At 46.5% G+C, this 27,982-nt stretch overlaps 1 protein-coding gene across 2 annotated transcripts; it reads right to left on the reverse strand.

The window, feature by feature from the left end:
- Positions 1-2,976: 2,976 nt before the first annotated feature.
- mirr (mirror) lies at positions 2,977-24,369 on the reverse strand. 2 transcript variants are annotated; one of them, XM_043430813.1, is made up of 5 exons: positions 22,658-24,369; positions 15,534-16,067; positions 14,049-14,164; positions 6,223-6,527; positions 2,977-6,020 (listed from the first exon to the last, which is right to left on the reverse strand). In XM_043430813.1, the coding sequence occupies exons 1-5, from the start codon at positions 22,694-22,696 to the stop codon at positions 4,786-4,788; spliced, it is 2,229 nt and encodes a 742-aa protein (XP_043286748.1). In that variant the 5' UTR covers positions 22,697-24,369; the 3' UTR covers positions 2,977-4,785. The 2 variants fall into 2 exon arrangements, with proteins under 2 accessions (XP_043286748.1, XP_043286749.1); XM_043430814.1 differs by having other exon boundaries at positions 2,977-6,017; positions 22,658-23,247.
- Between the last annotated feature and the right edge of the window lie 3,613 nt (positions 24,370-27,982).

Genomic DNA, 27,982 nt, shown 5'->3' on the forward strand with positions numbered 1-27,982 from the left:
TCACGCGTTGATCATCAATTGTGCAACGGCCTACATACACGCGCCTGGTCACAAATGACTATACCGCAAATTTCAGGTATTTTGCTATTTTTGCCGTTTATTTAAAGAGAAATGAAACTTCTCGATCGTTTAAATCGCATTAACGAATTCACAAGACGATTGAGTCTTTGTTGGGTCGACTGTTGGTCGAGCGTGGTCGTGGTAACAAGTTTCATTATAGTCGAGTCGAGTAAATGACAAGAGGCCGTGTGTGAGGTCCGGAGAAATTGTCACTCGTTTTCGTATACCTTTTTTTCCAAGGTTTTTTCTCGCTTTGTTTTTTTCTTCACCTCGCGCTGCTGGGATGCTTTTCTCAGTTGGTCCGTTGGTGCACAAACTCCGCGAGAGACAATCTATCACTTAGTCGTACAAAGAAAGTTTGACGCGACGTCAAAAAGCGGCCTCGTTAATTTTTCATACCGCCGTACTTTATACGCGGTTTGTTTGTGTCCGCCTCTTTCGCTCATATCTGTGCGAGAAACTTGTCGTTCGACTCTAGCCCCGTCCGGTACATATATGCATGTATACATTCAACCAGACCACGCTCATTATTCAACGCTTTCACACGATCCAACATTTGTCCGCGTGAGAGGAATCACCTACGGCATATACGAGTATCTTTTACCAACTTCTAGATCCACGACCACGAGCCAAATGTGAACTATTTTTTACGGGCCCTTCTCGAAGGCTGCGAGGCTACGCCTCGCGAATTAGCAAATTTTTCGATACTCTGACATTTACTCGCTAAAAACTCTGCGGCTTTGAGTTCTTCCTATACTTTTTATTTGGATGAACCTGCTATTTCCAACTTCCTTTTATTTGCAATTCCAATTCGAATATCATTTTTTTCCTGGATTTTCATTCGACGAGGCGGCTTCCCTTATTCCGTACGTATTGACGTCGTCGTTCTAATGGATTACGAATGTGTTTTTGATTATCAGAGGAAAAATATGAATTGCGGAGAATCAGACACGGTTTTATGAGTCCCCCCTCTCCGATAAGTAATAATGAAGTATTAATCAGAGAAACGGGAGAAAATGGAGCTGCGATATTATTAGTGATTTTACGAGATGCAGATTTTCTGCATAGATTCGAACACAGCCATATATATATATCCGAAGATAAAATGGCCGTAAGACTAAACGAACAAACGCAAAGACCGGCGGAGACATTAAAAGTTGAATTATCTGGCTCGTCTATTTGCGGGTGAGAGCTTTTCTTGGTCGGGCTCGAGGCCGTTAATTAGCCCGAGGCGTTAAAAAAGAAGGATTATACAAGAAAGAATAAGAAGAAAATTCGCTTTTACATCTAACGGAGTGACGAGACTGCCGAAAGTTTATACGTTCGGCTTGAGATACATTGGGAAAACTAGATTTTTGCTTTCTTAAATACACATAGCTATGTATATGCATGCCCCGTATATTTGGTATTTACGAGGGAAAAACTTTTCCTCTAAGTCTGCCCACGATGTGTATTCGACTTTATCGCACGAGCAAAGCATAATTTTACGATCCTCAACCCCCAGAAAACGACCCCATTTCCCGATGAAGAGGCAAAGCTTGCTTTTACCATATTAAAAAAGAAAATATCCGTTGTTAATAATTATTAGAGTCGTTGCGGAACTCGATAATGCATCTGCCGAATGAAGGATCGCTGCATTTTGTTTTTTTTTTTCTTCGTACCTCGGAAAGTTTCTCGTAAATTGAGGCTGGAGATTGGAGATTTTACGTGATCGGTTTGCGCGATTCGATCTCTCCTCTTCATCATTGACATATAAACTCTCGCGCAAATTTCATTCTCCCCCCGGACTTGTCGAATTCTCATGGAGCCATGCAGGAGTCCGCATATATAGACATCTTCTCATCTCGAGAGGGACGCGATAGAGGGCGCGCTTCTGTCTCTTCCTTTTCCATTTCTCTCTCTCTCTCTCTCTCTCTCTCTCTCTCTTGTTTGGCTCGCATAATTCCTCAAGATCCGGCTTTTGCTTTGAAGGTTTATGCCGATTCAGGAGAGCGAGATGCGAGTGTAGCTTGATTCATGAAGACGGAAAGGACCTCCTTGGGATATTGCCTCGGCTACTCGCTTGTGCGCGCTTCCCAAGGCCGCGGCGGGTGGTCCAACCGCTTGATTTCTTGTTTCCACTCTCGTGAATCTTTTTCCATTTCTCTCTCTCTCTCTCTCTTTCCCTTTCTCCCCCGCCCCTTTCACTCCCGCGACTTGGAGGATTTTAACAACGCGGTAGAGCGAATCCACCGAGTTTTCTGTCCACTCAAGAAACAGAGATGCAACAATGCGTGTAAATCTATACGTGTATGTGTCTGTCACGATCTATATATAAATATATACGCGTGTATATATAGATTGCGAATAAAGAGATGATAGAGAGAGCTGAGAGCAAGAGATGGAGTCGGTGCAACGCTCCGTAGATATATTTATATGTGAACCTGTATATATACACATGGAACAGTCCGATTGTCGATTTAAATGTTTACTAATAACCAGGCTTGTCCCGCAACCACCCAGAAGTCGGTCGCTTTGCATTTTTATAAGTACACATCCGCTCGCCGTATAGAAAGGAAGGGAGAGCGCGGCATTCACAAGATAGAAAGATCGAGAGAGAGAGAGAAAATATAATGCCGAAGATTCCGAGAAGGCACGTTTCATATTCATCCATTGTGAGTGCATGCGAACGCGACACATATATACATCGTAGCGTAGGGAAGAAACGAAAGGAAGAATAAAAATTGTCTGCACGATTTCGATCACTGCGCAGCATCTTCCGCAAAAATTTCGTCCGATCCGTTGTGTCTTCGATTATCCCAAGAATTGATAGTCCATGGCTACGGTGTCTGGCAGTTTCAATGAAAACAGTGCGGGAGTGGAGTTTTGAGAGGTTTTTTTTTCGTATTTTAAATGAATGACGAGACAGAGATTTTTTTTTCATTTTTCATTTTTCGTAATGTTCGTTTTTGTCATTTTTTTTTATTTGTCAATTTTTTCTTCTTTTTATTGCGAAAGGCTTGACCTGCATATACGTCCCCCTCTTGTTTTTCACCCCCTCGAGTCCTCCTTACCAATGTGGTATTGGGACACGCCTCTGACGTACCAAATTTGGATACGAATGACTAAGAGAGGTGCGATGTGGCTGTTCTCGTTCGAAATAATACGACGCTGATTTTTCCCTCGATATTTTCCGTCTCCCTTACCGTCGCGTTCATCGTTCACACCGCGCGTAGTTTCAAAAAATTCAGCGTACAAATGAGTAACCGAGCAAATTCTGATATGTAGATATTTCGCATTGTCCACGGACAGGCGTATGCTTTTGCTCGTTTTTTAAAATTTCAATCGTTTCACTTGAAAGATGATATATATTTCATACGTTTTGAAAAAGCATCAACGGGGAGTAATGAAATAAATCAGCCAAATTGCACCCTCTACCGAATCCAACTACGATCCCGTCCGATTTATCGATAGTACGTTAAACATTCCAATAACAATAATAATCGTTATAATTATAATAATATTAATAATAATGATAATAAAGGTCGTCACAGTATTCGTCGTCGTTGTCATCGGCGTGTTCTCATTATTGTTTTATTCTTTGTATCCGTTTTAATCTTCGTATAGTAATATAATCATTATCATCGTGTCATGATCATCATCATCATCATCATCACCATCACCGTCATCATCATCATTATCATCAACGTCGTCGTCGTCGTCGTCGTCGTCGTCTTGCATTATTAGCACGGATTATAATTCAGGTGGTATAATAATCATGTACCTATTCTACATACAATACATACACGGGGGTTTGGGGAGATTGGGGCCTGGGGAGGGGGAGGAAGGACGAGGGGAATGTAGCGAGGAAAGAGGAAAAGGGTATGAGGCGTGACTGTCACAGCCAGCCACTCGACTACTATTTACAAACGCATAAATAATATATAATAATGATCATAATAGTAATCATTATCACCGTCATCGTAACGCCGATAACAACAATAATAATGATAATAATAATAATAATAATAATAAACGCTATCTGTATAATATCGATGTGCATATACGTGCATAAATACATGGTTCGTACATAGTTGTCGTCATTTGATGTATCGTACTATGTACAGACACAGGTATATATACACGTACGTCTGCATATACATTTTTTGTATATATATATATATATATATATAATATTTATACTTATAGGTCTGAGCCTATATCGTACATCGGAGCGGAACGCATTTGATATCCATGCGGACTATGACTGTCGTGTGATAACTGCGTACCTAAGGAATTTTTGTTTATTTTTTTCGTATTTGTTGTTTGTTCGTTACTCGCGGATGTTCGGACGAGTGGAAGGATCTGGGTTTGATGATAGTGAAAGGTGGGTGATAATGGAGGATTTAAGATGGTCCGCGAAAGAGGTAGTCTGGCTAAAAGATGGTGATTTTTATTTTTGATTTCGCGGCTGGATATATACCGATCGGATCTCCGCGAGGAACGAAACGGGACACGGAAAGTCTTTATGAACTGTACACTAATTACAAGATTTTTAGTCTGTTATTGTCAGCGACGAGGGGTCCCCCTTCTCGCGCACTCTCCCTTTCATGATTGAACTTTGCGCGATTGGGGACCCCGAAATATCCAGGCGTTTGAATTGCTCTCTCGATTGGTCTTGCTTTTACTTTCGCCATTCTTACCGCCATTTTATTTTCCTTTGTTATACTAACGTCCCTCAGGAAATCACACTCGTCCGGGTGACTTGAGCTCCGACGGTGGATGACTGTTCGCTGGGTGAGGCGACTGATCCGATCCTCCGGAGGACGCGGATGACGAACTCGAGGGCGATATTCCCGATGACACCGTTGTCAACAGCACGCCTCCTCCTCCTCCTCCTCCTCCGCCGGTACCGGACGCCACGTTCGTAGGATTGGAACCGGCGCTGCCGTTTATCGCGAAACTTTTATGATTACTTGAGGTTGACGAAGATGAGCTCGACGAGGCCCCACCGCCGGAGGTCGCTGCTGCTGCCGCAGCTGCAGCCGCCGCAGCCGCGGCTGCCGCTACCGACGAGGCTACCGTACTCGAGGACATACCCGGTGGTGCACCACCCGACGGGGCTATTACTCCGCCAAGACCGCCCAACGTTCTCGAATACGTTTCGAGGAGTGACATGTCAGCGCCAGCGCTGAGATGCGAGGCTCCGTAAAAATTACGATAAAAGTCCGGATGCGGGCGGACGAATTGGCCGACCGCGTGCATCGCCGGGTGCAACGGATGATGGGGCTGCAGTCTACTCGCCAGAGGGCTCACGATCTTTCCGCCTCCGTTGCCGCCTCCAGCTCCGGCCGCGTTTCCCGCGTAAACGGAGGAAAGACCGCTCAACGCGGCGACGCTCGGCGAATGATGCTCCCCGTCCTTACTCGCCATGTCCGCTAACGACCAGATTCGCGGTTTCGTCGGTTGCACCACCCCCGTATTGCCGACCGAGGAGGCCACCGCGCTTCCCGTGCTTCCTCCCAAATGATGACTCGTTACACCCAAAACCTGGCTCATTCCTCCGTGAGGCGAAGTTCCATCGGGTGATCCGTGCCGCAACAAACGCGTGCTACCTCCGCCCCCTATCCCCGCACCCAGAAACGCCGGATGCGACTGATGATGCTGCGAATGTCCGTGTTGATGAAGCTGATGATGATGGTGCGAATGTTGCTGCTGCTGCTGCTGCTGCTGGTGCTGGTGCTGGTGCTGGTGCTGCTGCTGTTGTTGCTGATGGAGATGCAGCGGATGGCGGGGCTCCCGTTGATCGTACAGGCACTCCGGACTATCAGGACCGCTATCGGCCCGCGACTCGCTCCACTCGCTTTCAGTTCTACCCTGCAACATTCCCGGACCTCCCGAGCCTCCGTGCAGCAGATCTAAACGATGCGCCGGCCTCTCACCGTCCTCGCTCGAACCGGTTCCCGAATCTTTCGAGTCTGCTAATGCGCGCGCGCGCGTCCCCGACCGATCAACAAAACAGAAAAGAGAAACGGGGGAGAACCCGATTAAAGCTCGTAATCCACCGTGGAAACGTATTAAAAGAGAGGACGTTTCAATGAGATCTGCTTTGCTCAAGCGTTGTTAAACGATTCCCTCGACCCATGCATATTATATTCTCGTGTAATTTAAACACTTTCTTACCTAATCGATCCTTATCATCGACGCTCTTTCTCCCGCTGTCATCGTCGTCATTATTATTGTCCTCATCCTCAACCCGGTTTCGCGGCTCCCACGTCATTTTATTCTCCTTTTTTAGCCGTCTCCGAGCGTTCGCGAACCACGTCGACACCTGGGTCAGCGTCATCTTCGTGATTATCGCGAGCATTATTTTCTCACCCTTCGTCGGATAAGGATTTTTCTTGTGGTCGTTGAGCCACGCCTTTAGAGTACTCGTCGTTTCTCGAGTCGCGTTCTTCCGTCTCGCTCCGTTCAAATCCATTCCGTAACTGTAACAAGAAGAAAAAAACGAAAAAAAATCGTAGTGTGCTGCTCTCTCGTTGTATTGAGAATCTCGAGAGGGGGTCGAAGATTCGCGCGATGGATCAATTGATTGTACTCGCCGGGGATGTTATCAGAAAGGCATTTTTCGTGGGTAATAGACCGCTGGGACGTTTCCGCGAGAGAAACGAAGACGAAGGAGCCGGGAATAAAGATCGCAAGAGATCGCGGACAGCAGAGAAAACTTATCCAATCGCGGCTCCGGCTAGCAAACTCTTTATACGATCCTCGTAGAATTGTCTTGATACAATATCTATATACGTATACATATATAGATGAAAAGAAACGGTTGAAAAACAGTGGGAAGATCGGCCACCAGGAGAAACCAGGAGTCGCTGCTCGCTTTTCTCTCTTTCCTCTGATACTTTCAATCTGCGAGAAGCCCAGCTCGGAGATCTTTATCTAACGGTTTAAGCTTCCACTTCCTCCCTCTTTTTCTTGCCAAACGAGAGGCACGTTCCCCTTACCGCCAGCGAGATTCCCCGTTCTATCTATACATATATATATAAAACTGGAGGAAACTACACTCAGAGAAATTCTCTTCTCCGGCGGATTGCGGAACCGAAAAGCTGGAGGGAATGAGAGTCGAATCCGTTGGAGCGACCCTCCCGGATCCCATTACTAAAAGACTAACCCTTATCAAAGATTAAACTTTGGTATATAACTGCTGAATCGACGGGATTGAAATTAAATTTCCTGACCCACCCCTCTCCGGAGACTCCTTACAGATGACACTCCGTGGCGAGGACGAGGGAACACGAGAAAAAACGTAGTTTTAAAAAAACCAAAAGAATAAAATAATGCGTGCAAAGCTGAGGATCTTGGGATAGTCTCGTCTTTGAAAAACTTTTTTCCTCATCTTCGTTCTTGTTTTTCAAATACGAGAAAAAAAATATTTATTTTTTTAATAAGAATTTCAGGATAATTGAAAAAAAAATCCTCTCCGTCCCTACAGTTTCGATTTTCCTCTCCTACAAAATAGCGTGTAACATCGTATGGTATATTCGGTACACACAAGAAAAGAATGTCATCTGGCTTTGAGTCTATACTGACGTGTGCGATCCAAAGGGCGCGGATGCACAGGAGAGATGGGAAATTAATAAAACTGTCACTTATCTCGTGGATGCTTGGTCCAGAGAGAGAGAGAGCTCGGTGCGGGGAACAACGAGAAGATACGCTCGGGGAGCGGCGCAGGGAGGGGGCGAGGGTCGTGAGGGCACCGTTGATATGCCCGCGGGACTTTGCCGTGGGGGACGGTCATATTTATTTCTCCCTGTCTCTCTCCTCTTGTTCTTTCAGGGTTCTCAGGGCTCGTCTCTCTCTTTTTCTGTCATCCCTCGTGTGCACTGTGCATCAGCGTTAGAAGCTTTTCTCATGTGTGTATTTATAAGTATATATAGTACGTATATGAGAGATTACAGCAGCTGAAACGATGGCGCTAAACATTTCAATTTGGCATCAGGCGTCCGTTTCATCCACCAGTCGGGAGGATATATTCTGGTACATATACATAGCGAATATAACATGTCTCTCTTGCTCTCTTTTTGTTTCCTCTCAAATTCTATCGTACTCCATTTTATTTAATGGTATATAGGTAGGTACGATTTCTCGCCATTTCTCCGGCACACGTGCGTGTGTATGTTTGTGCAAAAGGTGAGCGAAGAGTGTATGGAAAAAAAGTTGTTGGCGCGTAGGTTGGTGAGCTCGGCTCGCGAAGAGACGAGACGGACGGGCACACGCGAATGTAAAAAAAAAAGAGAAAGAAAAAAGCTAGCACGGTATGCAGTTCGCGAGGGATGCTGCGGAGGATTCGAGGGATGGAGGAAGAGTAGGGTGGCTTAAACCGCCTCCCCCCGTCGTCCGTCGCTTGCTCTTTCTACCCCGGGTTCGCGTGCTCTGTTTGCTAGGAGCAAATGGCGTTCTGCAGTTATTTTAAAATTCAGCGGTGGAAGGAGAAGAGGAGAAACGCGGAAAGGAGGTATGAGGGTGGATAGGCCAGCGGATTAAAAAATCAGAGTGGAAGCTTGTTTCTCATGATAACAGGCCCCTGGTACGCCCGAGGGAGCGGCAACTGCTGGCGCTTTTCTCCCAGTGGCAATCGTACAACGACGAGAGAGCCGCCATCAGCTTCATCGCCACTCTCCAGCAGCCATTCCTTCGTCGTTTCCTCGCCTCTCTTTCTCTCCATCTCCTTTTCCTCTGTTATATTTCTCGTTGTATGTCTCGTTCTTTTGCTCCTCCAAACCGAGTGTGTTTCTCTCATTCGTTTCAAACGAGAGGGATGACAGAGCGAGGATCGCGAGGGGTGTGTATGACGCAAGCGGCACGACAACCGACGTCGCCGCCACGCAAATCTCACCCTCTCTCTTCTCCGTCTCTTTGCCCAAGTGGTATCGTTCGCGCAGCCCTTGTCTCTCATGCGCGAACGAGAACCGATCGCATCAACTGCCGCTTGTTTCCATGGCAATTGCTAATCGCGACTTTTCTCTCTCTCTCTCTCTCCCCCTTTCTCTCTTTCTTTTCTGGCTATCGTATCGCGATTCTCTCCTAAAATGGCGGGATCACGTGACTCCCGAAAGATTTGTTCTCTAGAGCGCCATTCGCTTGCAATTAAATCCTACCGGATTGTGCTTTTTCATTCAACATTCCTGAGCCGTTTATTATACGATTTCAAATCTACCCGCAATAATGATTAGAAATTTGTAGAATAGTTTGTTTTTTCAAGCCGCCATTTCTCATCGACAGAAGCAGGACTATCCGCGTTTCGAGATGGCGTTGGAGGGTGCGTCACGTTCCGGTTAGGGTTGTTCACGTACCGAGGCGAAGGGAAACACACGAAGGGCGGAGGGCCAGGTGTGCGAGACTCTCACCTCACCAATCTCACATATATACTGCTCCGCCCCATCGTTGCCGTTAGTTGGACTCTCGAGGGTCGTGATATCCGAACTCATTCTGTGTGTCACGCATACACACGAGCACACTCCGCCCTTCGGACTAACTATTTATCCCCTAAATTCACCTTTGGGTTGTTCTTACCGGTGTTCCTTCGGCTCTCTCTCTCTCTATCGCTCCCATCGTCACTGATATCTAGTCGGGCTTTCGCCATTTTCATTGAGCCACCCGTCGGCCATCTTGGTATTCTTATTTTCTCTCAATTCTCTTTTCCCATTGAGTTTTCACAGTTGTATACGTGTATTTATATGAGGATATTATTAGCCTCGTTTATAAGGCCCTATCGCACGACGTCACTCCCTGCACGTGTTTTTGTGTGCGTGTGTGTGTGTGTGTGTGTGTGTATGTACTGGAAATGAGCCAGACGCCTATCAAGATCGTAGATACATAGATTCCCTCGGAGGTTAAGCCTCACTCGCGAGTGAGTAAGATCGTCCCGTCGATGCATTAGTCTTGGAAGCGAGTCTCGTCAGTCCAAAGTGAGAAAGAGAGAAAATGCGAGATCGAGATATCGGGATAGAATGAGAGAGGGTTATGTATCCTTGATAAATATTTGGACGAAACGAGAGAGCGTTATCTGCTCGTTAAGACCAAATTACACTCTCTCTCGGTCCCCGCGCCTCCAGAACTTTGTATCATTGTGTATCCGTGTTAGCGGCCTCGATGTATTAAGTACGCGCGCCCGTATGTGTGTCAGTCCTGAGTGTATTTGTACGTCGTTGCTGAGAAAAGGAAACTGCCCCGAGGAGCAAAAGACGACAGCTATGCTTAGCCTCGTTAATCACACTGCTTCGTGTCGCGTTTAGTTGGAAAGGAAAGATGAGGCGGGGAGAAGGAGAGGGAAGGATTGACGCGCGAGATGAGATCCCTCAGGGCTCAATCTCCGTCTTCCTCTCTTTCTCTTTCACGCTCTCCTTTCTTCTGCCTGCCAACACTTTGCTTGTTTCTCATGTATACGGTTTAATATTACGGGAATATAGTTGTGCTGTTACATTGACGGACAATAATTTCGTTCTATATCTATATACATACTCAACGAAATATACATTTGTATATAATGAAGAAACATTGACGGGGTGAGGATCGATCGCCGACTCTCTTTATTCCTCCTTGAATAAACATTCACACAAAGTATAGTTATCGTATCGCATATCCGTCGACGTGATTCCAGATCCTCATTGGGTTTCATATTTATAGATCGCATACATGTGTATGGATGATGTTAAAAAAATCGTACACGACAGCAGCAGCCCGCAGTCGAAAAGGTGGCAGGAAAATATGAATTTTTTTCCTTTACTTCGTTACTGATGAAAATTCTACCTCTCGAAAAATGACGAGAAATGTGTACTGCGATGTTCGCAATCATTTTCTCAGCAACATTTAGACCAATAATTTCGTACCAACTGTTTTTCAAAATTTTCAAACGAAACGAGATTCGTAAACGACTTTGAGCGCTCTTGTATTAAAAGCCAGAAGCATATGCTTTTTTTTTCTTATTAAAAAGTCTTTAGGGTCAGAATAAAATTGACGAAATTCATCGCCGCAGAGCACAAAAACATCGTGCGAACAAAGTATTCTTTTTCAAAGCTGCAGAGAGACAGAAGAGGCAGGATAGAAGAGCTTGAAAAAAGGGGCGTCAGAAATGTCTTTCGGTCTTTCGGATGATGTACGGGGGTTTAATGAGCCGATTACCGCACGGCTGTCCCGATTTTTCTGCTCCTCGGTTATAATAGACACAGCCAAGAATTCATACGTGGGATTTCCCGTAAGGGTTGCCCTCCCCGAGGGGTCCCCGAAGTCCGTCAACGTACTTTCAAAAAATAAAAAGAGACATATGTATATAATACATAAGTAGAACGTATGTATTATGATAATATATATGGCAGAAAAATAAAATATTTCCCAGAGGATTTGAGCCGTCGCGTTGATAGCAAAAGCTACGATATAGCTCGTATGTTATTTTAAAATGTCTGGTCTCTTCGTCAAACGGACAAACGGATATAAGAACGGCCGCGGTGGACGTGCGACTCGCGCTCACAACGATCATTGTCCACGTATATATACACGGTGTATCGTATATAAGTTTTCTCGCGTTTGGTTTCTTATTGTCTACCCTATATGTCCCCGGAAGCAGGGCCAATCCGCCGGAAAGACGGGACCGTTGACCCGTCGATCTCGACCCGGCGCGGCGGCGCGCGTTCGCGAGCATATGCCAACGTTGCATTTGAAAACGTCAACAATGATTTGTTTCGTATGAAATATTTGTTGCTTGCTTTCGTCTCTTTCATCACTGGCTCGATTGATTTATTTGGTCAACGCTTTTCGAGTGACGGTTCGACGTATACGAACGTGTGAATGACGGGTGTGAAGTACGGGAACGTTGGGCGAGGGGTATTTTTCAAAATGACGAATAAAAAAAGTACAAGTTCGTTAAAGAAACGATTTTGAATCCATAAAATCCTAGGGATTCGTTTCGCTGTGCAATATTATTTTATCGTTTAATTCATTACGTCTGGCGCATGGCGACGAATGAACTTTGGCACCGATGACGATCGGCTTGTGTCGCATCATAAATACCATTTGACATGATCCAACGCGTGTTGTTTCCCCGAGTATTTGCATAACGCACAATGTGCGAGCTTCGAATTGATCGAAAAAATTAACAATGTATCAGACTGTCGGAAACACACGTCCGCGTTTGCACATACGACCGTTTGGAACTTAGTAGTAATGAAAACATTAGTTCGATCGGAAACGAGAGGCCTCGAAGAGTCCGGATAAGCGCATTTTTCGTAATAACTTGTGGACTTTATCAAAGAGGTGTGAATTGCAAATGAATTATTGACGATTTCCGCGATCGAAAGTCCCATTTATTCAATCGATCATAAACGCGCAACGAATCTTCGGATAATTCCAGATATCCTATGACGTCCAAAATTACATATCAAACTCAATAATCGGTCGCGGAAGGATCGATATTTCACGGAAGAGAGGGGAAACGGAAAATTGCAGACATCAAATTCGATATACAAGAAGCGCACGATGTTATAACGCATTTTATGCCACATACATACTGTGTATAAATACATATATTTATTACATCCACAGTGACTAGCGATCCCAGAGCGAAATGGATGCTAAGCAAGCTGTAGTACCCGATCGCTTCCTTGAATACGAAATAGGCCTCCCCCCCCCCCCCCCTCTCTCTTTCTTTTCTGTACGATCGTACACCGGAAGTGCGTCACGTCCCCGAAGATTCCACAAGGTGTTCTCTTACAATCTTAGCTCATTCTCTCTCTCTCTCTCTCTCTCTCTCTCTTACCGTCGAACGGGCACGCTTTGCTTGTTTTCGAGGATTACCTTATAAGCGATTAGCAAAAGTCGGCTTCAACTTGAGACTGAGACGTGACTCGACGAGCATTTTTTATTTGACAATTAGTAATTACGTGATTGTCACGAATAGCAGTCAACGGGTTTCGTGCCTCCTTTTATACAATAGAAATGTACATTAATGCGCCTCTATATATTTCTGTATTAATATGATGCGCCCACATATTATTATCAATCCAGCAGCAGTTTAAGTTTAATCTTCGCTCAATTGATTAATCATATCTTGAATAAAACTGGAGCTACACGATCTTCTTCTAATTATGACACGCGTTGTGCGGTCCCTCCAATTACTATATTTATATGTCTCCATATAGTTATTTCATTACGTAGACGAATCTCATGAATAACATACATTTGTAATTCGTTATACGCGTACTATGTATTTATATGCCAGCAACTCATGTCGGCGTAAACTCGTTGAAAAATTTTGAAACGCCAGTAATTGAGAAGCGAAAGGAGGCTGTGGAAGGAAGAGGAGAGGGATGGAGACAGGGGAGGGGTTAAATATTGATGCGCCATGATATCAGGGGGTCAAGTAGTCGCTAATTTATTACAATGTTTATGTGTCACGCGTCAAGCCTTATCATTGACATTTTTACACGCTATTACTCCTCCGCTATACGCTCCGTATGTAATCTCGTCCCTCGCCGTGCGTCTTACTCACTTTTTTTCGTCATTCACGTCGACTAATTAAAAAATACAAATTGCCATTTTTTCGAAACATTGAAGAGGCTCAACTTGAAAATTGATCGCGATTTGTTTTTTGTCCTTGATTTCTTTCTCGCTTCCCGACGTTTATAATTTGGTTTTACTTTGATCCAAGGCGTTGGAAATGGAGATACGAATTCGTGGAATTTATTCACGTAACTGCAGAGGTATTAATAAACGCGCGAATCTGGCACTCTTTGCGAATTTCTGAAATTCCTTATTTGTTCTATACACGATACACACATATATGTGTGCGAATGGATGCTGACCTTTTACCCGGCGCGGAAGATAACGAGCCCAACAGATAATATAATAAGTCGAGTGGAGTAACGAGCCTGCCGATTCGGCTGTCTCGGGGCTATTCTCATTCGTATACGTGTTTTTCTATTTCTACGTGTGCTTTTCCAAGTGAGACTTACCCGTTGAAGGGATAGCTTGCAAACGCTGCGTCGTAAGGATGGTAAACCGATGGGTACGGCCAGCCCGCTGCGGCACCGGCTCCCAGGTTGTCCTTCAATCCTTCCAGTCCCGCTGCCTGCAATTTCATAGTTATTGTTAATCAGGATACTTATGGATTGAAATATTTGGAAGGATCGATATTTCTTGATAATTTCATGTCAATTGTGATTTTTCGAATGTTTTTAAGCAGGAGATTGGAGAGAAAATGAAATAATAGTGGGTTTGTGAGCAATCGACGAAACTTTTTTTCTCTAATATCGTGCAGCATTGTTTACAAAGGGTGATGAGCTGGTTAGAGGAATAATGGGTGATGGACAAAAAGAGGATTGCCTCGTGTAGAAGTGCGCGTGAAAATGAACACCTGGCAGAGTGAATTGCAATCGATCATGGTTCGCCGCCGTCGGTTGAACGTGAGCACACGTCATCGGTCCATGAAACGTAAACGCTTTAAAAGATACCTCGCGTACAGGCGCGATTCTCCCGATCGTTATGTTCCCAAACATGCAATTAGGGAGTCGCGAACGATTGCACTATGCGTTTTATATACATAGCTCCGCATTCTCTCTCGGTCAGCATGATTTTTTCGCTCTCGCGGACTGGACTCGCGGGTAAAATTTATGCGAAACGGAATTTCGCGAGGTTCGGAACCAGCATCGTCGTGTCACGTAAGCAAACGCGATTACGTATTGCGAGCAAAAACGAGAGCGAAAAATCCTCGATGAGACTCTATTAAAGACAGCAGATAACATTAATTGACCAGAGATAATTGGCTTTCGTGAATGTGTGTGGTCTCCATTGGTTTCTCCTTTTATGCGATATTATTGTGGAAAACGAATTTGAATGATTCGGCTTGCCATCAGCGATTCCATTGTTTCAAGATGCTCGTTATAAGCAAGCTCTCCGGGATTATGAGGCCGATTGTGAGTTCCTCGCGGCAATAACAAGAATATTCTGTGTGTATGTCGTTAATGAGAATCGAGGGCAATAAAACTCCCCGTTTTCGATACTGAATTCTGGTTGGACGAAAAAAAAAATAGTTGGCATCGCGTTTCGTGAATGTATTTCGGACCGCGGTTAGCCACGTTTCGGCGTTCCCCAAGTTTTCGGTTTCGATACGATGAGTTTTAACAATGAGAATCTTCACACTCAACAGTATTGTTCTCGAATCGCTGAATCGCCCGCGTGAGATCATCACTACTCGCCTTAACGCGATGGACAAACTCGTGATCGGAACAATGAGAAACGTGCGCGATTCAAATGCCATTGTATATACGAGCGACGTTGACAGTCGGTGTTCTGGGACTGAAAATCAGCCTGATATTCGAGGTTCCGTAGGATGAGATTTACTTTCGGATAATATAAGTGTAAGGGCCCTTTGGGATGATTGTTGACTCATAAACGAGAGCGGTGAAAGAAGAGAGTTTTCTAAATGGCTTTTTTCTTACCGTGGACGTGTAGAAAGGTGGTTGTTCAGCCCCGAGGGAAGGAAAGTAGGCGGTAATACCCTCGGACGCTGCGGCGGCAGCTGCCGCCGCGTAAGGTGCGCTGTACATCGATAACGCACTCGGTGGCAAGCCACCGAGTCGTCCATAGCCTCCGATAATGTCATATTGACAAGAACAAACGGTCTGGCCGCTTATCGGATCGGTGAAGAGGGGCCGGCCGGTGTCGCAGCATCTCCCTCCGGTTGGACCACCGCCGGAAGACGTTGCCGTCGCGGTAACTCCGTGTCCGGGTTGCGACGGACTTACCGAGGACGTCGGACTCCCCGGCGCCGGCCTGACTACTCCGCTCGTGACTGCCATTCTTCCCGATTGTTGTTGCACGCCGCTCAATTGATGCAATCCGCTTACGCTACTCGACGCACTTCCGGCACTCGCGCCCGCGCCGTTACCACTCAGCAATGATTTGACCGTTGCTGCCGGCGACGGTGACGACGAGGCCAACGACGATCCGCTCACTGTTGTCACTGCAGGACACTGAAATCATATAAACGAATCATTCGCAATGATCTGACAAGTCAAACATTTCTTCGTTATTTTATTCATCCTGAGAAAAACAAGAGGCTGCGACGCAAATAATTCCATAGTGATTTTTTCTTTCATTTCGATCGATGCAATGAATTATATATTTCGTTCAACTAAAACGAGTCGAAATATTTTGACAATTGGGAAGCGAGCCCTTTTTTCGAAATATTTAAGTATTTTGAGGAGCCGACAAGAGGGTTCCGTATGAAAGAGAACCAATTGTCTCCTTTCTGTTTTCTAATGTGCAACGGTTCACACCCAGCTTCGACACGGAACTTACACGGCCGTGTATACATACATAGTGTACATATGTAATCAAGTATACTAATACTATGCCACGTACATCGGAAAGCAGCTGCTTACAGTCTGAGCCTGGTAGCGAGCAAATCTTTCCAGGTTCTCCTCACCCTCTTTCTCTCTCTCTCTCTCTCGCTTCTTCTTCCTTTCTCATGCTCGCACGCGAAAAAAAGCAAAGGTAAAGCCGATACAGGGAGCAGCACACGGCGGGGATCTCATTAATTCCATATCAAACACCAAGGCTAAATAGATTAGCGGCTCGAGTGCCTTTACGGCCACAATATAAGAGGCCTAAACAAACCCGTGAGCGCGCGCTCCCGCTTTTTGCCTAACACTGCCGCCGCCACGCATATCCCATCCATCCTCGATTTCTGTATGGCGCCCATCCATTTTCACGTTCCATCCCTCGATCTCGAGCGATCTCGCTGGCACATCGCTCCATTCAAACATTCGGACTATACTCCGAATATGTCGCATCCATATATACACCCGGATTAAGCACACACACGCGCGCGCCTACAGTTATGATATACGTGAGAGCCAGATTCGTATACGAAGGAAAAGTCGAGGCTGCATTGTCGCAAGAGAGCCTTCCTCGCCCAATGCGTGCGCTCTGTGACGTCAAAGCAGATCATATGTATATGGACCGGGGCATACGTTTTATGTACAAAAGTGTGTGTGTGTGTGTGTGTGTGTGTGTGCTCGGTTACGAGTCGCGTTAATGCGCGTGTCGCCGCGTTCCGGATTGACAGGACCAACTGTCGTCCATTGCTCGAAGTACACGCGTTAATGTTGTGCGAATACAGACATATATGTATACATTCATTAACATGGACTTTTGAAGACAGCCGCGATAAAACGTTTTAATCCAACGCGATACTGCATTTTTATAGCATTCATTTTCGTCTCGTGATATCCATTGATTCAGCACATTAAAAAGTGGAAGAAAAAAAGAGACGGCAAATAGAACGGCGTTGACAATCATGAAAATTTCTTCGATTCGAGGCTGTCCGCGAGTGCAGGTGTGTTTAAAAGTTTGTTTTTTTTTTCTTTTTTCTTTTGTTTTTGCCGAAGGAGTAATTAGGTTCGATGGTGATAAAAAGAGCGAATACTTCTATATGTACTTATCGTTATGTGGATGTTTGTATAAAAGGCCTATATGTTACAACAGAGTCATTAGTCTTGGCGCATTGGCTCGTTTGTTTCGCTGCGGGCTTCCCTCGCTAATTGCAGACTATATGTAACAAGAAGATATTGAGAAGGAGAGGAGGGGGCCGGGAGGAAACGGGACTTCCTCTCTCTCGCGCTATGCCCCCTTGTTCGTACAGGCACTTGTGATAGGTGTAGAAAAATCGAGGAGATCCTAGATTTGTTTAGCGCAAAAGGCGCATGCATATACCTACTCATGTATCTATGATATAAATGGTTTGATGCTTTTTATATATAGCGGTATATAACGCTTTAGTACGTGCAAAGGAGGTTGGAGTAAATGGTGAGCGGCGACATGCGGAACGTGCAGCAGCTGTTGGCTCAAATGAACGATATACGAAAAAGCTTCCGCGGCTTGATGGTCAAAATAAAAACACGTGCAATTACACCTCCATATATACGCCGGGCCTGTGTGTGCGCGCGCCCGCGTCTGTATATATACATATACACGTAAAACGTGAAGATTCTCATTTGCGAGTTCTCATCAGAAAGTCGCGTCTTTAAGTGGTATTTATCGGGTAGCAAGTCGTGTCGAATGGTCCCGGACCATTTTAGGGTACGTGTATGCACTTCTCGTATACGTCCGGTGACAAGGTAACGCGGATCGAGCGAGCGATAACGAGAGAAATAAAGAGTCGAGAAAAGGAAAGAGCGAGAGGGACGCGTGAATCGGCGAGGAAAAGGAAGGCAAAAAGAGGAAGAGAAAGAGCGCGAAATCGTGCTGTGATCGTCCTCTTAATGATCAGCTGCGTGATGGTTCTCTTCTCTACCGACCTGTATCCCAGTCGTACTAACCCCCATATGCCGATGGGGACCGTATCTTCGGAGCTGGATAACATTCGACCACTTCCTTCAGCATCCTTATCTCGCAACGCCTCCGAAACTGCTCAAGATTATCGTCATTTTCTCCGTTCGCCGCAAGATTGACTTTTCTCGTATAAAATCTTTCATATTAAACGAAGCCTTTTTTTCCGCATATTTATGCGTCACATATGTATATTTCAATGGACTTATTTATCTTTGTGCTTTTTATGTGTTTATTTTTGTGCGCTTTTTCGCATGCTCTCTGATACTCTACGATTAATTCGAGCACGAGTTTCTCCCAATATGCATCGTGCGACCGTACACCCGAGATTCAATACCACGTTCCTTTCACGTTCATTCCTATCTATACTTGACGTTAAAACCTGATGTTGCCCGCCGAGGACTCGCCTCTCGAGCCAGTATTTATCTCGCTCTCTCTCTCTCCATCTTTTTTGCTCTCTCCTCGCTCCTTGATAGCTCGGATCGCCACCACCATCACTGCCACTTGTTTATGGCCGCGTTTTACGCGACTATTCGCACCCGAGATCTTGTTCTCTCTCTTCTCCCGGGAGGGAGGAGCGGAGGTAGAGTTGCTCGATTCCTTGCTCGAGATATAAACTTCATTCGAGATCGGCTCTTACCGATTTACCACGCAAATTCTTCCGTCCGAGAAACCATTGATTTATCACTCCCGAGCTACACGGAAAACGATGATATTTTTACGAGTTTATCAATATCTCATTTTCATTTAGTCTCAATGGGTTTAACAATTCATCGAATGAATTAGTCGCAAATTTCGATTCTTTTTCCCCCTCGTTGGTATCATATTAGTTTTATCAATGATTTGATGAAACCCTCCTCGGATCCAGGTCGATTCTAATCTTCAGATTATCACCGGAATCCGAATAGAGAGTTGGGCCCGATCCGAGTTGGGCCAAGTTACAATTCGTATGCACATGAAAAAAAATATGAAAAATGTACCTTATGTTTATACATATACATAAATAGAATTTTGGCGGTTTCGAACCCAAGGGACTCTAGTCTTGTAGACACAGATGCACCGGTGTTTGAGCTCGGAGCATTTGTCACGCGTGTCCTGCAACGTGAAAAAGGTGAAAGGAACCGCTCGCTTTTAACCCCCCCTTATCCACGATCCACACACACACACACACACGAAAACTCGGCCCTTTTTTCCCTCATTTTCTATCTCTCTCCTCTCTTCTCTCTATGTACCAATGATGCCCTCTTTGCAACGAGGCCCAACCGAATAAATATTTACTCGCGGCCAGATTGATGGAGCGTACTGTGTACTTAGGGATCGACCGGTACTTACTTATGTTCCCACACGACGCACCGCCGCCATTCTTATGTTTTCCCTTTGCCTCATATACATTTATTATATACATATATGTAGCCTGCAATATGATTTTGTGCTTGCCGAGTGGCCTGTCGTCCGACGAACCCTCGCGTGGTTCTGCATCGGCCCAGCAGCTTGCACGAGCTGCGTATATCTATATATGTGTTTGCCGGTATAGTAAAGCAAGCGATCGAGAGGTTTGGCCCGAAAATCTCTTGTTTTACCAACGAGATAAGTCGGAAGGTTATTGTCAACCCACTGACCCAAGATTTATCTAGCTCAAATTTAACCTTTCTCTCGCAATCTTTAAAATACATATTTCATATGTGCATCTGTGTACAGAGGTTCATTCGTTTCCACGTGATCTCGCCCGGACCGCCGACGGTTTGTTTACAAAAGTTACTACCCCGTAAAACGACGCTCTCGCCCTCAGCATCCGTCGAAACGGTGCGCTATCGATTTTTTCACTTTCATATACTTTTTTTCGTCAGTCTTTTTTCAGCTCAATGGCATATTCGCGCATCAAAAGAGCCAAGAGCTTGAAATAGCAACAACGGAAATGTTACGAATAGTTAACTTTGAGATTCTTTTCTGCTGTAGGAAGTTTGCGCAGCGTGCCACAGGCAGTTTTTATATGGAAATTTTATTTCAAGGGAAGAGAAAAAGAACGAGTGGAGAAGGAGCGACAAAAGATAAGCTTGAAGTTTCTAATAAACGATACGTTTATACTCGTGCTCCAACCCTGAGACTTTTAATCTGTTACTGTGAATGACGAGCGAGAGAGAAAGAGAGAAATAGACGAAGAGAGAGACAAATAGTTTAGCTGGAAGCTGATGTGCATGGCTACTGTTGTGCGGCGACGCCGTGGATACAAAGTGTGCGCCGGGGTGAAATCGGAGTGCCGGAAGTGGAGTCGACGTGACTGTCAACATGCTACAGAGCCAACTCTGCATTACATTATGCACATTTACACATATCTATAGATATACTACTGAAATAAGTATAGATATATGCATATTCGAGGCCCGTTGCTCTCGCAGGAATACCGAAACGGAGCGAGAGAGAGAGAGAAAGATCCACCGAGGGCGGATCTGAGTCAGCGCGTAGCTCCGAGCAAACTTGAGCACATAGCTCGCACGATTTCTCGCACTCACGAGAAGCCACGCTGACTCAGCTCGAAGGTGTATTACAACCGTGCGGCCACGATGGAACGAACTGACTAATTTTGAGCTATTTTTCAACACACTCGTACATGTGTGTGTACATACGCGAACGTGTATGATATCCCGTATATATTGAAAAATATTCTTCACCAGTCGAGCACTAAAGTCCTGCACACTTGGCAATAAGCAAGCCATTCATAATTTTTCAACGTGTCTTGCCATTTGTCGTTTGCGCCTTTTTTCTTTTTCCACCCGACAACTCCGTCAATGAAGCGAGCCACTGTCGACAAAACGATAAACTCCGATTAACCGAAATAACACACTTCGCTTTGAAACAGGCGAGCTAGTATTTCTCGCTGACTCGTTCCCTCGCCATCGTCATCGAGGTCTTCTCAACTTTCAATCTTTCATTCCTACTCTTTTCTACAATTTTTTTTCCTCTTTCTCTCTCTCCCCGGAGACGATGTGGCACGAAACCTGCACGTGTATTAATAGCCTACGAATGAGTCCCCGGTCACCCCCTCAATTCATCGCTCTCAGAGTTTAATCAATTCATGCCAAAATTCACCCTTCATTCATCAACTTTTTTCAATTTCCAGCGAAAAAAATCTTCTTTCATTCATTCAACTCACTTTTAAACGACAACGAATTACTCCACTCATGCTCGAAACTCAACGATAGAGTGACGCGCCCGAAAAAACTGATTGAAAAAAGGCGTCCATAAAAATGATGCTCCGAAATTGATTGAAATGTATTGCAAGAGATGGATCAATAGAAAAAGGAAAATATCTCCAACAATATTTTGCGATGTGTGTCGAGTGTATTTTTGGCCCGAGAATTTTCAGAATTAAATAAAGAGAGAGAGAGAGAGAGACGTGCGCAAACCGCAATTAGGATGACTGACACGTTGGATCATAGTTCGCATACGTATATGAAAGTTCGGGTGCTCGAATTCGTCTATAAATATAAATATTATTGGAGCAATGTTTTGTAAAACTCAAATCCATTTGTTGCTGCATGATTAAACACACAGCGAAAAGCCCGAAGACTACATTCACCGAATGAAATGAGTATTTACGGATTGGGATACGCGAAGCTCGATAATATCGACAATATTTCGTGATGTGTCAATAAATAAAAACAAGTCGATTAATTGGAGTCACACTGTCGATAAAAAGCGAAGCCGAAAAACGACGAAGTGTATTACAATGAAAAAAGAATAAGGAAAAATAGGAGTTTCGTCGGCGAGTTTACGGGCCAAAAATAAAACGGTTTCTGGAAGTCAGGCTCTCGAATGTTTTCTAACGTATCGGCAAGAATGCATATGATTAGAGTGGCGCTATTATCGTACAAGTTCGTGTGTGCGCTTATACGTATGCCGCTGGATAGAGGCATGAGCACATGCGTGCGAGTAAATGTGAAAATGTATTGAACGTATGTGTACATATATTTGTCGAAACCGGCCGAGTCTCGTATACGCTTGTAATAATAAGACACAAGGTGAGCCGTGTAGCGTTCGCATTTGCATATGTGTCGGGTGGGTATGTTAACAAGCAAAAGGGCACGACCCCCGCAATATTTAAGATGCAAAGTGGTCCGGGATCGTGACCATTTGATTATGAACGGACAATGATGTGTGGGTAAACGGATGAGGAGGTATTCGTAGGTGATGTACGTATGTGGGAGCGTGTGACGCGGTGGTCGTTGCTCACCTGCAAGTTCGGTGATCCTCTGTAGGAGAACTGTGACATGTTGTGTCGGCCACTTAGGGCCGTGATTTGCGAAATCCGCTACGCTAGCATCGTGTCGTTGTTTTATTCACTCGTCACCTTCGAGCAATCACTTAACGATATAATATTATTGAGGTTTGAGGTAATACGTGAAATTTTGTTGTATCCACAGCACTGGCGAGGTGCACAGTCACTGGTGATAAAAACAGTCGCACTCTCGAAGAACTAACAAGAAAAAACCACCGCTTTATGCACTTTTGCCACTGTAAATATTCGATCGATGAGTATTTCGAAAATGATATCTTATTTATCAATCTTTTGGTATGGGAGGCTGAAGTTCATTTTCGTTACGTCTTTTCCCTGTTTTAAGTCTGAAGTTATTTTTTCTCCTCTCTCTATCTCTGTTGCATTTTATTGTTTGCTCGTATATACTTGTGGGTATAAATGACGTTTATAAACGGAGAATCGTAACCGGGTTCGAGCCCCGCACGCACAAAACACGAAAAACGTATTTCAAAAGACAGATACTAGATCCGAATAATTTTGCTGTTTCTCCCACCCTCGATGCCGCGTTCCCCCTCCCCCCCCCTCCTCTTTCTTTTCAATATCGCGTTGAAACTTTTTGTTTCTCGCTCTTACTCCCGCGCGAATATTTTGTTTTAGTTGGACTTGTGCACCGAGCATACGTTATCGCGGTGTAATAGAGCGACACGAGGCAAAAACGATATGACGCGTGCACATGCAGGGTTCGAGAGGCGTGGGTGTAGATAGCGTAGCGGGCAGGGTGGTTTCTCCCCCGCCCCCGCCGCCCCCGCGCTTCGCCAACGAAGAGCGAACCAACTGGTGCTAGTTGTTTTCGTTGTTGTTGTTGCGCTAGTAGTTGCGTAGCACTAGTCGCGGCGGCAGTACCGGCGTGTACTGACGGTGGCGGTGCTAGTGACGCGTGTTGACGATTCGACCGGTATAGAGAGAGGTTCGATTACAAGTGTCAACGAGCCTGGCGTACGTTCGCGTTTCTCACTTGGCCGAAAAGCCTGATTCTTTTATTCTGCATCGTTTCGCTTCACAATCATCGAATACACCGATCCAACACACCGGCTGATCGATCCTCGCCCTACTGACAGATCGATATGTATACATGTAAAAATGAAAATCCGATCCCGGTGGATCCTAGCGGAGCGCGCACGCACACACCTCAAGCGTTGAATAAACGTGACACTGAATCCCGTAATACTCCACTATATTCTCGGGCACCGAACACTATTTCACGGCGAGCCGCTTATTTCTCACTACGCGTTTAACGACGGATGTCACAACACTTGCCGCCCGGTAGAATGCTACAGTCATCCGTTGCAGGCACTCGGTTGAGAGAGAGTGTATTTTGTATCCGAGAGAAGTTTAGGAACGTGCGAGGAATCTCTTCGCTCGCTCTCTCTCTCTCTCTCTCTCGCTCTCCCTCTCTCTTTCTCTTTCGCTCTCGCTCGCCGTCTCTCTCTCCGTCGCTTTGCTTCGTTGGCCCGCACGCGCGTCACAACCCGGTAATCGTGTAATAGAGAAGCCCGCACGAGAGCGCACCAGCAGCGCTAGCAGCAGTAGCAACGACAGTAGTAAAGCGGCAACGGCAGCAGCTCTCTCTCCCCGTTGATCCCCGATCGACGCGCCAGCTATGATCGGTCGCGACTATCCTCCGAATCGTCGCGTTTCTTTTCGCTCGAAATCCCGAGCGCGAACACCGTTGCCGCCGCCGTCGCCGCCGCACGACGCGAGTAAGACGGAGATAGGATGCGAGAGAGTGGGGGGGAGCGAGGAAGAGCGGAGGCCAGGGAAAGAGAGAGAGTGAGGCGTGTACTTTGGCGGGACTCTGTTGGGGCACTCGGGGTCGGGCTTCCCGACGGGGCGTCCCGGGGGTAGAATCCGAGTGAGAGAAACGGAGATGCCACGCGAGTCGAGAGAGAAACCGAGCGTTTACGGAACAACACGTTGGGCTTGGGGCGGGGGGAGAGAGAGGACAGCCCAACGAGGCTCGAGGGAGGGAGAACGAGAGAGAGATATTTGCCACAAACACCAAGAGAAACGGTGAAAGGCGACGCGCGATTGCGGGAGGGGGTGCGAGCGAGGGCGCACCGGGACTGCACACACCGACTCGATACACGCCGTACGCGCCACAAGCCCGAATGACACTCGCCCGTTCTCACTCTGTCTCATTCTCTTTGGCTTGTCGCCCGAGAGTATCCGCGTGTGGGTATTGAGGGGAGCGGAACCCCCCCTCGAGCCCTCCCCGACAAGGACGGAACGAGGGAAAGTGGCGAGCTACGGCCGTATCGGAAGGAGACGAGGAAGGAGGCAATTGCCAGGGTGACCGAGAGCGAGCGAGCTGGAGATAAGACGAAGAGGGATGAGTCAGAGGACAGGCGACGAGCGCGCACCGCTTGTCTTCCTTTACCTTTTATTTCATATATTTTTTCTCCGCTTCTCCTTCTCCGGCGGTGTCCTCCTCCTCCTCCTCCTCCTCGTTCTCACTTCCCCCCTCGTATAGCTCCTCCCGGCGCGGTTTAACTCCAGCTACCCCCCGTCCGTATCCTCCTTCCGCACCCGAGAAATAATACAACTGCGATACTCTCAGCCGCCTTCTCGCGCTATGCCGTAAAACGTACGGGCAAGCGAGTGATGACCGCGTATGTATTCGCACCTCCCCTGCTCTCCCGACCTCTCTCGCGTTTCACAGTTCAAACCTCCCCGTACAGAGATCTTACCGACGCCCCAGAGACGCTCAGCCGTTCAGACTTGACCTTTCTCTTCGGACCTTTCGATTTCCAAGCTCGGACCACCTCCGCCTTCTCCTGCCAGCTCGGCTTCAAAATCTCTACCAGCGCGCGTTTATGCACATGTATTGCGGCCAAGAGTTTTGTAACGATCCTTCGGATCTGAGCGCGAACCTGTTTGGCCCAATTGGCCCACGGAGCGCCAAGAGTACAAACAGCCGTATCGAGCCAGCTACGGGCGGTCGTCGATGCGGGGCTTGTAACGCGCTGACAATTTTATCGCTCGGCCTCCCGTATCCTCCTCCAGCTCCGCGCTCTTCTTCGCTCTTTTCCGCTTCTTCCATTTTTTTCCTCTCGCGATCGTTTTCTTTCATCTCCGTTCAACGCGGGCAACAGGATTTATTATTTCGAGCAGAATATGCAGCGCAATCCGTGTTTTTCCATCACTCGCACAATTGCGGACATTTGATTCGCGTACCGCTCGCGTTACGAAAAGTTCGAAAGTAGCGGTGATCGTTGTTGGCAGTGGCGCGAGCTTACGCGACTCCTGCTCATCGCTTAAACCTTCGTTGCAAACATCGAACATCATTTTCGTGCTCGTCGAGAGTATAAGGCCGATCCATCGAGTCCGCGAGTATATAAGCGGATACTCGAAGCTACAAGACGAAGTTGGTGCTGCTGGGCATTGTCGCCGCAGCAGTTCTTCGCCTCCTGCTCCTCGCCGGCGATTGGGACAAGTGGGGTTGCAAGAGAGAACACAGAGGTGTTGTTCAACGTTCGAATGAATATCCGTGTACGGCGTACTCGTATGTGCGCGCTGATTTTTGTGAGTCGGTTTGCCCCGTGGGTGGGTCCAGAAGGCGGCACGTCGTCGTACTTGGACGCCACGATTGCTACGTGGAGGGGCCCCGGACGAAGGGGAAAAAGGCCAGGTGCCCGACTAGATGCGATACGGCCATCTCGCTTCATCCTTTTCCCCTCTCGTTTCAAGCGTGTGTGTGTGCATGTGTTTGGTATCTCGCGTTGGAATCGGACCTCGTAGATCGTGTGGCCCGAGGAAGAGTACTGTATGCCCGGCGGTTAGCGTTGGCAAACGCGACAATAAAATATGGTGAGCGCGGAGCCCCGCGGGGCCACCGCCGCGGTACAACTCGACTTCCTCCACCTTTTCCACTCCTCCCTCTTTTCATCATCCTCCTCCTTCTCCTCCCGATCCTATGGGCTCGCTTATCCCTCTTTTTCCATCTTCTTTCCGCGTACTACGGTTAGCGCACCCTCGTATCGAATCAACTCCTAACCCCCTCGTGTCTCACGGGTTGTTGTATAACCCAGGGATCTATCCTCTTCTCCCACGGGCTCGTTTCTCTCTCTCTCTCTCTCTCTCTCTCTCTGTCTCTCTTCGTCTCCCTCTCACTCGATCCACCTCGCGCCGAGTCAGCTACAACTCCCTCTACCCTCTTTTACACACATATATACACGCGCCCGCGCAAAAACATACACCCCACTGTTCTCACTTTCTTCCCTCTTCGTTCTCACTTGATGCCGATAGTGGGGAAAGATTCCCTCTAAAGTCTTTTCCTCTTCCTCTCTCCGTCTCTTCGTCTCTCTCCCTGTCTCTCTCTCTCTCTCTCTATGATAGTTTTTTTTTAAGGGAGGAGGCAAAATGCTACAGACTTCCTCTCTCTCCCGCAACGTACATATAAGTACAACCCCCAACGTACGACAAGACGACGACGGGAACTCACCCGAACAGGGTTGGGGTAAAACTACACGACAATTTTAGTTCGATAGATCCCGAAGTTTAGTCTCAGTGGCGCTGCTTACTTGACGCTGACTTCTTCTACCGGTAGTTTGTTCAATATATCGTGGATATATATGTATATACGAATATCTACACCCCTCCGCAGTACCCGGTGCTACACCGATTGTGTATAACTCCTATCGCGATATATTCTCCTTCTCCTTCTTACCCAGCATCACTGCTGCTGCCTTCTTCCGCCTTTTCTTGCACCTACGCGGCGTCCTATCGGTGATGGAAGCACCCTTTGTGATTCCTCGCGTCCATCGACACATCCTTCCGCTTCTCTCCGTATATATTCTTCTTATTCCTGTTTTTCTCCGCCTCCATCTTCTCCCCCGTCTTGGTACATTTTACCGCTCGACGTCTCCTACTCGCAACCCTGCTGTACGCTCGTCGCGTAGGTGCTTCTTTTGCCTCTCCTTCACTTTCGTCCTTAGGACGCCTCTTCGATTTTTTCCCCTAAGAATACCCACCATCTTTTCTCGACGCAGTCCGCGATCGTTTGGGTTTGTTACTCGACTCGTAGACCGTCGTGTCCCCGGGACAATTCTCGTCATGGTCAGTGTCATTTGGCAACTGTTGAGTCATACGAACTTGACAAGTTTTTTCAGTCTTTGATTCGTGCCTCGACACACTTGCGGACGTAACTTGGAACATTTTGGCTTCTGAGACTGACCGGATCACTCGCCGAATCCTACATCCGAGCTGCCCCTACGTTCATAATGGTTCTTTTGCCCGAGGCGA

The sequence above is a fragment of the Venturia canescens genome, chromosome 10 (genome assembly GCF_019457755.1).
Source record: "Venturia canescens isolate UGA chromosome 10, ASM1945775v1, whole genome shotgun sequence".
NCBI lineage: Eukaryota > Metazoa > Arthropoda > Insecta > Hymenoptera > Ichneumonidae > Venturia > Venturia canescens.

What these genes read in the sequence shown, in the direction of transcription:
- mirr (XM_043430813.1), bottom strand. Translation starts at nt 22,696, where the DNA reads ATGTCACAGTTCTCCTACAGAGGATCACCGAACTTGCAG. An exon ending in GCAAGCTATCCCTTCAACGG is followed by an intron (nt 6,528 to 14,048) that starts GTAAGTCTCACT and finishes TTCTTGTTACAG; the next exon opens with TTACGGAATGGATTTGAACG. An exon ending in CGATGATAAGGATCGATTAG is followed by an intron (nt 6,021 to 6,222) that starts GTAAGAAAGTGT and finishes CGCGCGCATTAG; the next exon opens with CAGACTCGAAAGATTCGGGA.